General features: G+C 35.0%; 1 protein-coding gene across 2 annotated transcripts in view; it reads right to left on the reverse strand.

Annotated features, from left to right (window-relative positions):
* The window catches only part of PSPC1 (paraspeckle component 1), a 104861-nt gene that overhangs the window by 41308 nt on the left and 50507 nt on the right, over positions 1–13046 (reverse strand). The window contains exons 7-9 of one of the 2 annotated variants that reach the window (XM_039520933.1): positions 11807–11864; positions 8302–8471; positions 4021–4832 (exon numbers count right to left, since the gene is read on the reverse strand). The exons of the other annotated variant lie outside the window; for it this stretch is intronic. Coding sequence (XP_039376867.1) covers positions 4647–4832; positions 8302–8471; positions 11807–11864 — 414 coding nt within the window. The 3' untranslated portion in view covers positions 4021–4646. Of the gene's footprint in view, positions 1–4020; positions 4833–8301; positions 8472–11806; positions 11865–13046 lie in introns of those variants that run through there. 2 annotated transcript variants of the gene reach the window in all.

Raw genomic sequence — 13046 nt, forward strand, 5'->3', positions numbered from 1 at the left:
ACTTCCTACTTTCTATCACACAAAGTTACTGCTGTCTCTTTCATAACTCCTGAGGTTATTTCCAGTTAGAATACAAGAATTATTTAAGAAAGTAGTGCTTCACAAAAACTATTTGAAACCAACTGAAAGGCCAGTTAAAATGGTTCTATTTTTTCAAGCCAGGAAGATGATTAAGAAATAAAAGTGAAGATGAGGTAAGGGGCAACAGTGAAGTATACTGAAAAATATCTTTAAGAGTAGGGCTGAAACAAGAGAGTATATGTTATAATGAGTTAAGTAATTATGTCAGTGAACTATGTAAAAACTTCAAGTAATTTGAATAGAAATTCAAAATATGATCTTATTACAAAGCTTGTATTATATTCAGGAGGACACGTTCTTAGTACAATATTCTTATTAGTACAATATTCAAAATGGTAAATAAGAGAAGCAGAAAAAGGTCAGTCATTTAGAAAATTTGGTTTGAACTTTTATTGCATCTCTATGTCCGACTGGATCTCTTCTGTCTGAAAGACATGTAGCCACTAAAAAAGCATGATAGGTTCCGGAACTTTCACTCATCTGGACAGGTCTTCAGGATGTTCTTCTAAATATTTTATTTTGTGAGAAATCCAGTCTAGTGGATCTGAATCACAAAAATTAATTTCCAAATAAAAAAAGTATTTTTTCTAAGAACCAGAAAGCTGGGCAGGTAGGTACTAAATAGTAATGAACTCAAAAGTGAAAAATCAAAGTCACGATATGTATGCCAGATAGCCCTCCTTAAACCAAAGTAACTGAGACTCAAATGTGGCATCTGCATGCCACACATTGTCATGCATCAAGGCCTGTGATAGCTGGGAAAATATTGTGTTACAGTAAGAATAATTGACATATTTCTTCCAAATCCTGTACATATGTATTGTGCCCTCTTCTGCATGGATGCTATCTTTCCTTTTCTTTCCAGAGCAGCAAATTAAATATTACTAACAGTTTTCAGCAAAATAGTACAGAGAATAGCTTTCAATGACTCCAAAATCTCTCAAGTTTGTTGTATTCTATCAAAATGAAAAGTGTGATAGTTTCTCCCAAGTTTTGTGACTTGTTTAAATAGAATGTTAATGCCGTCCAAACCTCTGGACAACACTACAGGAAGATGAACTGTCCCACACAAAAATTAAGTCACTGTGGGAAGAAATTTAAGGAACATCTTTCTGATTCCTCAAGGGCATTACAGTAGACAACTATTATATGAATTACATAACTTCTAATTTCCTTTACAGAATAAAAATACGTTACTACCATTTATTGCTTATATTACCGTAGAGCCTAGGAGCCATAGTCATGAAGCAGGACCCCGTCGTGTTGCAAAAGCACAGAACAAAATGACAGTCCCTGCCTCCAAAAGCTTACAATCTAAGTATAAAACAAGAGACGACAGACGGATAGACAGACAGGGTAGTAAAAGGAAACAATGAGACAACACTGATAAGCAGGATAGGCAGTCAACACACCAGCAGCCTTAGCCGTCTCTACTTACCATTTTAAACAAATAGTTTAGGAACCCCACTTTACAGCTGGCCTTAGTTATACCTGTTTTTATCATCTTCCCAAAGGACTACAGAATGATCCCTTCCTGGGCATGAAGCAGTCAGCATTCAAGAAACTCCAGCTGGCACAGAATGCGTCAGCCTGTCTCAACAACCCAGGTACCGCGCACACTTCAAACCTGTGTTCTATTCTCTAAGATGGCTTTTCATAGAATAATGTGTCAAATTCAAGATCTATGTTATTTTTAAGGCAGTCAATGGTTTTGGCCCAGGATACCTAAAAGTTCATGTAAGATCACTACTGTTCGGGCACACATACAGCAGACAACAGCTCTACTCCTCAGGCACCACGGAACTACCCACCACAAAAGTAGGCAGGAGACTTTTTTGGGGGGACCAGTTCAAGACACTGGAACTAACTCCCACAGGAATTGAAATGTACCATAAACCTCATTTCTAAGTGCAAGCTGTTCTACTTTGACCTAACTTTTGCTAATAAAGACAGTGCAATCGGTGTAACACCACATACTGAAAAAAGACAATTTCTCCTTGTGGAGGAAGAAAAAAGAAAGAACCACATGACAGATTGTTACACTGCTTAATGTGCTTCTGGAAGATGTTCAGATATACTACAGTTACAATGGCCATACAAGAGCCTGAATAATACATAAGGATTTGGCCAGGACACTCATAATGAAACCCCCTACTGGAGGAAAAAACAACCAAAAAAAACCTCTTGGATCTTTATCAATTGATGAAGATCTTATTGTGCCTCTCATTCAAATTATAAATTTAAACACTCACTTGAAAAATATTTATCATTGGCCAGATTAAATGTAAAAATAATATATTTCTTATTCTTTAGGCAAAATTTGCAATCTTCAACTAATACAGCCTGAAAGGATGGGATAAAGTTAATCTCCAACACTGGTCCCCTACAATAGCATTGTTATAAATGCCATTTTCCGTCATGAATGAGTGCCAACTAGGAAAGCTTTTACACTTAATTTAAGGACAAGTAGTAATGTTTCTTACCACGTTAAGTTTAAGGATAATATGCTCAGTAAACTGGGTGCAGCTTACTTTTAAGAATGGGTATTCTTTTTGCAATTTGTAGCATGCAATAAAAATATACCCAACTTTTAACCAAACTAATCGTATTGCATACGAAACTGTAAGAAATTGAATTAAATTTGTGCTGTTAGACAAAATAGAGCACTAGCCTAAGAGAAAAGAAGCTGCCAATGGATTTAGCTATACCAGTCATAAATTACATCGCTGTAAATTTGCTGAGCGGTATTCTTGATTTTTGTGTTATGTTTGTGGCATTCAGTTAATATCTCCCTTAAGCAACTCAGTAACACGGTGTGCATAAAAGTATTTTTCAATTCCCAGCTCTACTTCTAATTTTAATGGTTATCCATTTATTTACAAAGAAATTCAACAAAATCACCACACCTCTATATCGAAAGTTTACATGACATAGAGCCTTCGGGCCCAATTGTCAGCAGCCCTGTACTCTTGGCCTAGTCTACACACACAAGTTGCACTGATTTATCTAAAAGGCATGATGTTGAATTAAAAGCGTTTAACTTAATCTGTGTAACACCATACTTTTAAACCAGTGCAACTTGTGTGTACACAAATCCCCATGTAGTCAGTTCTACCTGTGCAAATGGGTGCAAATCATCCCAAATCAAAATGGTAGGATTTTATACCCATTTTGCACAGGTGAAAGTGACAAAAAAGTGCAAGGCAGCCAAGATTTAGACTCACTTGCCTTTACAGAGGACTAGATAATCTAATAGGTTGTTCCAGTTGTTTATCATAACAGACTTTCCCAATAATTCTGCCACATTACTTGCTCTTGGGTATTTGTGCTGGAAGTGTGGGTTTTAAGTCTTACACTTCGATAAATCATTTTAATCCAGAATAAATTTAATTAAATGATCAAATTGTAATTATTCATTTCAAAATCTAGAATAACTGGCATTAAGATTGTTATTTCTAAATAAAAAATACTTGATACTCCACTGGAGGCATATACCAGTAATTGCAATAATACATTGGAAAAACAAAGATGATTTTCCCCTCTGAAATAAACATGGGAAAGTCACTGATACTGATAGCGTCTTCTTACAAGCCATTGAGAGAAGATTCTTATTTGCTATACGGACCAGCTGATAGAAGGGGAAACACATTTGTCCAGTGTGTAACTTGGTAAAAGGCCTTAAATAAACTAGGCGTAAATAATGTACCATTATCTGTTATAACAGGATACTTTAACACTATTCACTAATGCTCACCATATTTCACAAATGCACAGAAATTACAACTTAATTTTTATAAAACCTTATTTTGTGTTAAGTATCCTTAATACCATTTGTTGCATTTTATGAATGAATAAGCACAGGTGAAGATTTACCTTTTGATGGAAGTTATTTTCCAAGGTTCAAAATATTTATTTGAAAAATTCAACACAACATATTTTGTTGACAATTCTATTGTGACTAAATTCATACAGGAAGGTGAGAAATAGGCTAATAGTATTTTTTTACAGATTATTAAGGGTTTATATATAACGGGATACCATTCAAAAGTTGCATTAGCTTCAATCACTTGTTATAACACGTATTCATAACATGTATTGAAACTTACAGTTCTATTTCCACACATTTACAGTTGATTAAGTATGGAATTTTCTTCACACTTAAGGTGGGAATTCCTAAGTAATAAGATGAATGAAAATGAAGCTGTTTATAATTAAACTTAAAATTCCCCATCAGTATTTGTAATAACATTTCCAAAATCCTTTTAAGTAATTTGTTTTATATTTTATTGTGATCAAATAACTGCACAAGTTTTACAGCATGGTCACACATTGATATTTTGTGGAAGTCACAAACACAGCTGACTTACATAATGATGCGCATCATTTCTGCTCTACACTACAAAGCCTAAGATGGAATACAAAAAAGTTTAGGAATTACAAAAGAAATTGTTTTAAAGACTACATTAACAATAAAACTGCTTTCCAGATAACAGCTAAAAATTATAAAGGCATACCACCAGATATTTGTACTGAATTTTCTAAACAGTAAGGAATGAAAGAAAGTTTTAATATCTGCGACGTTTGTTAGGTCCTTCAAAGTTGCCCCCTGGATTTCCTCTACCAAAGCCACCAGGTCCACCACTCACGGCACCTACACCACTCATTGGCGGCTGAGGCGTTTCGGAGCCTGTTCTACTAACCAGAGGTGAACCCATCTGTGATGGGCCTCCTTGTGGGAATCTCTCATTATGCTAACAACATACAATGAATATTAAGTCCATTTGGAATGCGCCAAATGTAAATTATAACAAAAATGGCAAAACCCCAAGTGGTGTTGTCATGAAGTTCGGCAGATAGTCCAGCAGAATCAGGAGCATACATAGAAGGAAGAAAGGAGCAATTAAATTAGTTATTATTCAAAAAGGAGCTGAAAATAAAAGCTTATTAAATGCTATGCTCCAACTTTGTAAAATTAAGACAAAGGTACATTAAACATATAATACTAAAGAGCTGCGTCCCACTCAGACTGTATCAGCAACCACTTCTATTGAATATATAATTTAAATTTACACTCTAAAGCTTGCCTCTCCACAAAGCCGTACTTATCCTCCATGTAACAGTAAACATATTTTTTTAGTCTATTAGAAGACAGGGAGCAAACATTTTATGTGAATCTTCCCATATTTCAATGCTCCTGCATTCACTAGCTTGTTCAGAAACTGAAGCATTGCCAAAGTAGAAAAAAATGAGATTGTGAGTTGTAGCTTCAATGTTTCCAAAGATTATTGACTCAAGGAATAAATCTTCTCCCATCAGAGACTATTATACATTTAAATCTCTTCAGGAAGATTTAAATGTAGCCCAACTTGAAATACAGATGTAAGATATTTTATTTAGCTCCCTGAACCATATTAAAGTTAAATATAAACTAATGCAGATGTAGGTACCATAATCCTCCTTTAAAAGTCCTCTTTTAGGCCCCAATTCTGCAAATATTTACACATCTAAGTATTCTAATTTAAACATAAACACAAGCATTTGCAAGATAAGGGCTCTAGTCACTAATATTTTAAAAGGTTTATCTAAATATGATGTGGATATAATATGTACTGTTACATACTGGGTCAGACTTTCCAAACGAGCTCAGCCCCTTTAGACACTTAAATGAAGAGGCCAGATTTTGGGTGCTAACCACTTCTGAAAATCTAGCCCCTAATTCTTAATGCTGCTGTGCTCCGTTCCCCCCCCCCCCGGTAATTTTCGGGAGATAATTATTTACACAGGTATTTAGTTTTAAAATATAACACAGTACTTTCAATAAAATCTTGTTTCTAATCAACGCAAATTTGCCAACACTGAATATACCCAGACATGAAAGAATGGCTTATCTAATGCAAAGTTCCCATACGCCTAATAACGTAACTCTTACTGCTGGTTTAATTTTCAGATAATTATAAGCTAATGATGGGTATTTTTAATTAGGGTTTCTACTTCTAGACTGAAAAATGAACTATGACTATTAAGTATCGATGTTAAAGGTCTGAGCCAAGCTAGGACATTTTAAAGTGATTTCTCCAATGACAATCTGGATCTTAAATTTGGTTGTCCATGAAGAAAATATGGATGTCCAACATTTATGGAAGCCAAAGTAAGGTATTTTATTTTAAATGAAACTATGGTTATATGTCTACATCAATAACAAGATGTTGATATGACCTGCACTTAAAAAAAAAATTCTAGGTGCATGTCCATCTGAAGTTGAAAATGAAAACTGGATTCCCCTCCCTCCATCCCCCATTCTCTGTTTTCTTGTATCCACCAAACAGCAAATACGCTGTATTACAGTCCTTTGAGGAGAACACAAGGATTAGCCAGCCACATTCTTTTCACCATCTAACAAAAAAAAAAAAAAAAAAACCAAATGTCTGAGCAAAACCAAAACGGGAATTATTAAAATTAGAGGGCCAGATGAGCAAATCATCCACTTAATCTGCTCTTTAAACTCCCATTTCCTTCGAAATGTCAGCAGTTTTAATTTTCAGCTTTAGGCTGGGTCAAGCTGACGCATCATTATATCCAGCAGTTTTTATTATGGAATCCTAAGGGTGTGTTCCAGAGGTGAGCTGAGCAAGCAGAATAAGGACTTTTCTGTGTTCAACAGTTTTGCTGAATCACTGCAACAGTTAATATACCTTTTTTTCTCCATTGCTCTCCCTCTTTTAGAAACCAGTTCTGAGAAGCTGACTTCAGTGAGCACAATGAAGCCAAAACTTTGGCAAATGCATGAAAGGCCCATTTAATCAGTGTAGTAGTTACCAGCAACAGTCTGTTATCTTGGGGCACTGATAGTAAAAGTCCTGAAGGTGAAAGAGGTTCTCCATTCTCACTAGAAAAGATTAGGTTCAGTGCACATTATGCACTAAGCCAAAAATGTGAGTCTGGTATTGAAGGTGCATTCACTCTTGTCAGCATCTACCTCTCCAAATCAGCTGTTGAGACAGTGATATACTGTTTCCTCAAGTTAATTTTCCTTTGAGGAGACATAGAGAGGAAGAAAAAATTCAGCTACGTTTCAATGCTCTAGCAAAGCGATCATGGAATACTCTAAACTGCCTGTTCTACTTTTCATATATTGCCACCAGAACATCCCCTCAGACATGCACTCACCCAGAAACACAGAAAATATGCAATATTAAAAAGTTATTAAAAACAGATGGCTGTTTCTCTCCAAAAGATATTAGATAGGAAAAGAGGGTGCGTGGGTTAATGGGCAAAGCTAAGATAACCATGCCTTTTAAGTGCAGGCCAGGAGCTCTTCTGTTGTTCAGTAAGTAAATTCCAACTGTCCAGACCAGGTTTTTGGTCACCTGAACTTCTGGACAATAGGGCTTTTCCTAGCCTGGTACATCAATTATTCCACATAATTTTTGCTGGTGTAACTATTCTACAATGATATGTAATCACTGCCATAACTCTTATGGGTGCTTTAACCAGTGCCCTTGTAATAATGTGTTTATATACTAAAATAATTTTAAAAAGTATTTACACAAAGATATCTTCACACTATGTACACCTTTAATCACAACTGTATTTGGTGTTATTGAAAAATAAACCTCATAACAAAGTAAAATTAATAAATACATTTTAGTTTAATAACTAACAGAATAGAGAACAGGTAACATAATATACTGATTTAAGTATATTTAACACATGCAGGATACCCTATAAGAGAATTAATATTTTGCTAGATTAAATGTATTTTTACATGATAGATTTTACATTCACAGTTCTACTACAAGTGACAATTTTAGACTAAGGTTCATTTAAAGTAAGGACCAGACAACTTCTTAGAAGACTGGTCCACTAATAGCTACATTTCCATTTGAAGATAATCATCCCTGTTCCAGGGGGGGGGCGGGAATTAATTCTGGATTTTCACTATTCCTAGTTTATATCCTCAAAAGAGTTTAAAGTGAAAAAGATTCTCCTTGTGCAAAAATATTTAAGCATATAAATGATTTACCTATCAGTTGCCTTTAACAGACCCAAAACATTTTTTAAAAAAACTTCCTAAAAATGTTTTCAGGTAAGTATCTTCACTAGATTAAAAATGTGAGATACTATAAAGTCACTTTAGTGTGAAGTTAACTTTGGTGCAAAAGATGTGCCATGAGACATGACAACTGTTCAAAGTAATTAAGTTTTATAATGATACATTACCACTGCTCCATTATCTGGCATCATTGGTGTTCCCATATTTGCAGCTCCTTCTGGTCCCATGGAAGGACCAGGACCCAGTGCAGGGCCAGGTAAAGTTCCTCTGTTGTTCATATTCATACCCATCATTGGAGGAGGACCTTGGTTACCAGCAGGTGCTGGGCTAAACGCATCTATGCAAAACAATCTATACTTAGAGCTGTCCTATCTGAATTTTACAATAAGCAACAAACAATTTATAATATTTAAGAAACCAACTATACAAGACTTCCATTACTTGAAATATAAAAGTTGCTTTTATTCTTTGAGACTGTACATTTATCTCAATCTACTTTTAAATTGATCTTCATTTTCAAATTATTGCTCAAATGTTTTTTATTCTACAACTTGCTTTCTGAACGAAAACATTTTCTTCCTTTAATTTGAGAACCTCAACGTATGCAAATAAATGTACTTCTACTGGTTTTGCACAAAAGTTTACTAAATGTATTCATATTTTGTGAATAATATACACAATTACAACAGACAAGAAAAATAAGTCAATTTGCAACTGGCCAACTTTTACACAACTTGGCCATTTAGGTTTCAAGCACCTTACATCGGAAAAGGCAACACTTTACTTTATTCCATATTACAAATCAATTGCAATACTGAAACCCTAGGTTTTCCAATTCTTTTTAAAATGTGGTCTTTTACAGAAGTACTGGATAGTGGAAAGTTAAGAAAAGAATTGTAAAGAGATTTATCGCTAATATAAACATCAATAGATTCTGAAATTAAGAAGATACAACAAAACAAATGGAACATTTAACACTAAAGCATTAAAACTGTTGATCCATTGTTGGAACAGTAAGAGTTAAGAAAGTAGAATCAAAAACAAAAGAAACAGCAATCTGAGGTGGACAGAAAGTTTATCTATAATAAAAATTCAGCTACCATATATGATTCATTTGTCAGTAACAACTAAATTAATCAGCAGATACAGTAAGACTAATTGTATATATTTGCAAGGTTGCATTATAAGGAAGAAAAAACTTGGGTAAGTAAATCAGACATATGAGATGTAATGTAAAAAAAATCCAAATAGAATGGGAATGAAACCGTATTTGTTCAGATGGACAATCCATCCTGTTCAGCCAACTATATGTATCCATTTTCTTTGACAAACAAAACAGAAGAAAATATGCCAAATTCCAGGGTTACAGGTCCATCACTGTAGTATGTGAATACAATCCAAGGATCAAACATGTTGGATGGACTGAAATACCTAGTAAAGTCCTTCCCATACTTCATTAGATTATCACCTTTCATGTTAGGAAGAAATTATAATAAATGCATTAACTGTAAATAGATCATTCAGGACTATTATCATATTGCTACTACTATACATACGTACATGACACTTCCTCTATGCTATTAGCACTGACTGCTCGTTATCACAGTGATCAACTAGTGTATCATTGCCCTCAAAGATATATGTCCATGATTCTGATAATAGAGGAGTGCTAAAATCAGCCTCACCTTGACTCTCTTATATTAGTTCTGCTGGAGGGAAAGGTTTTGCAAAGGATCTGTGTTACTAGGGATAAGTGCTACAGGACTTTCTGTTAGAAGATTTGGAGGAGAGGCACTAGTCTTTAATTAAAGAAAAGTTTGAACTCATCACAGTTCTGAAGGGTTGTTCCTCCACGTGAACTTTGGCAGATGTCTCCCTGACCCACTGCAGACAGATGCTGCGCTAGAGGGCAGGGTATAAGAGGAGCGTAAGAAGCTTCTCACTCAACCACGAGCACGACTAGTTCATGGGATGGAGAGAAGCAGACATCTCTGTCCATAAGAACAGTCTGCTCTGAGTATCCATCCTTGTGAGCATACCATTGATCCTCTGCTAACTCTTGCCATTCCAGAGCAGCAGACAGAAAAAGAAAAGGAGAGGGGCTAATACTACTGCTAGAGTCAAAACAGGAACACACGTGCATCTTCGGACAGTAGCAGCAAACTGCCTATAGTACTGGCAGTTCTCAGTGCTGGTATCACAGCTGACTCAGTAGGTGCATATACAACTAGGACTGTGGTTTCAGCACAGAGCATCACTATTGCAACGCTACTAAGAAAACAGACTATGCTTTTCTACATGGGCACACACCTGTGAGAGTCTATGAGCTACACCATGGGAAGTTGTAGCTCTTATTTAAGAAACTGAAGAATATTCAGTTTTAAATGTAATTATATATTCAATGATTTGACTATTAGATCCAAGACTAATGGTCTTTTAGGTATGTTACATTTCTAGCTCATTATTTTTCTGAATTGTCTTTCTTGAATGATACATTTTTAATGGCAAATGAGGTTATGTTAAAGTTGTAAATCTTTTTTTCTATTGGTGTATGTGACAATAGGCACTAATATTTTTAGAACCTGGATTAGATATTAATGTAAACCTATGATTCAAATTTAGAGTATACTTGTCAAATTTAATTTTTCAAGCTTGTTATATTTAAAAAGGCACTATAGAGAAGATGTAAAGTACAGCTTATTTTGAAAATGAAAAGAATGTTTCTTTACCAAGTGTCAAAAGATATTAAAAGCCATAAGATGAATGATATACGGATCAGACATAATTTAAAGTTTAAAAGGCATGACAATTTTATTCCTTAATTAATACTATTCAAGTTTATTTCAAGATTTGTTTTAATCAAAGATTATGAAGCTCAGTGAAAATACATATTCATGATTCATATATTTTAATAGAATTGATTGATCAAGAGATATACTACTTGAGTTTAGTGTAGTTTAAAAGCAGATATTCTGCATAGTCTAACTGAACACTATTTCCACGTTGACTGATTCAGTATGAAATATAAGTGCTGATTACCCATGCTATATATACAAAATAGTTTTATATTTGTAGCCTGAACGGTCAGTTAATAAAAACACGTTTGTAACAGTGACAATATCACTGAGGGCAACAATGAAAATGCAAGACAATTTGCAGCTATTACTCGGGATAAAATTATTAAAGTTTAGTCCCCAACAAGTATTTAACTTCTTGTTAAGTAACATAGCACCAAAAAGTGATCTAATAAAGCCATGAACGGAATTATTCTAAATCTGTTTAACTAAATATACATTAAACTTTTGTCTTTAGATAAAAAAAATTTCCACAAGATTTATTATAAACAGCAGAAACTGTTTCATGTTTTCCATCAAACAACATTTTTCAGGATGATATCTTCAGTGCCTTCTCCTATTTTCCTACTTCGTAAATATCTAATTTTTTCTTCCACACAGAGACTAAAATAATAAAATGCAAGTACAGTAAATAGATACTTACTGCAAGAATCAGTTATTTGGAAACAAAATGGATGAAATTTTATATTACCTATCATTAAAATGTTTTTTCCTTACTACTAGCTCATCACTACTGTATAATACCAATGAACAACATGTACAGTCCCAAAGAATTGTAGTCTTACATTACAGAAGCCTATTTGCTTCAGATCCCTACCTCCCATGTTTATTGCTCCACGAGGACCCATATCACCCATTCTCATTTCCTGTTCTCTCTGAAAGTAAACATAGTTTTCATGGTCAACCTATCATGATTATTTTAACATTCCCATCTACTACAAAAAAAGCACAATTTTTTTTCAAGTTTTAATTTCTTTAGTCATATTTAGAAAAAATGCAGGAAATACATTTAAATATATTCTTCAATTGATATGAATTGGGATTATTTGGTAATAAACAAACAAGACAAAAGTGCATACGTCTTATTAAAAGTTTCCCGTAAACCTAATACAAATCTTACAGAGAAGTTTAATTAAACAGAAGCAAAGGTCTAATGATGCTAAAGTAATTCTATTTTTAGACCACCGCTTTAGAGTATTCTCTTAAAATAGTTTGCGCTACTGTTAATAAAAATAAGCAAATGTTTTTTATTTTTTAATCAGGCTGTGAGGTCTGATTGCCTTGTAGCCTGAGATTCCTAGTATTCAAAACTAAAGATAGTACCAATAAAAAAGAAAAAAAAACCACCTAACTGAAAACACAAGTGTGTTGTCTATCATAGATCACTAGCAGTCAAAATGATTTATACATTGCCATTTACATTTTGGGAAGACAAAAAGTATTGAAATACTCCTGGGGGAATTTTGCCTCACTGTGCGTGTGCAGAATTCATCTCCCCCCCCCCCCCCCATTTCTTTGCTTCCCCGCAGAACAATGATTTCTGATGAGAAAGCAAAGGGAAGCTGCAAGAGTGGTCATGCACCCCTCACCGGCAGCACAGACAGGTTGGCTTGGGTGCTCGGAGCAGCTGATAGAGACGTAAATCACCACCTGAAGGCAGGGACTGGACAATTATGCAAGTGAGAGAGAGAGAGAGACAGACAGACAGACTTTGTCCGTCTGGCTCGCTATTGCAGCATGCTCAGTATGGAGGAGCAGGGCTTCAGGGTGTTTCTGAGGAAGTAGGCATGGGGCAGGCTCTGTCCCCTCAGGCAGAGCAGAATGTAGCAGCCTGCCAGCTTAGTGAATTGTTCACAAAAACAATGGGAATTCCCCCAGGAGCATAAAACAGGTGTAAAAGTTTTAAGGCTCCTTCACATTGCCAGAGGGGTGTAAATGCTTACGGAGCTTTTGTGATTAGAACTGGTCTAAATTTTTGGACTGAAAAAATTTCCTATCAAAATGTGCTCCAGGAACTGTTTGCTACTGAACTTTCTGGAGATGGTCAGTAGCCAATA

Source organism: Mauremys reevesii, linkage group 1 (genome assembly GCF_016161935.1).
Source record: "Mauremys reevesii isolate NIE-2019 linkage group 1, ASM1616193v1, whole genome shotgun sequence".
Taxonomy (NCBI): domain Eukaryota; kingdom Metazoa; phylum Chordata; order Testudines; family Geoemydidae; genus Mauremys; species Mauremys reevesii.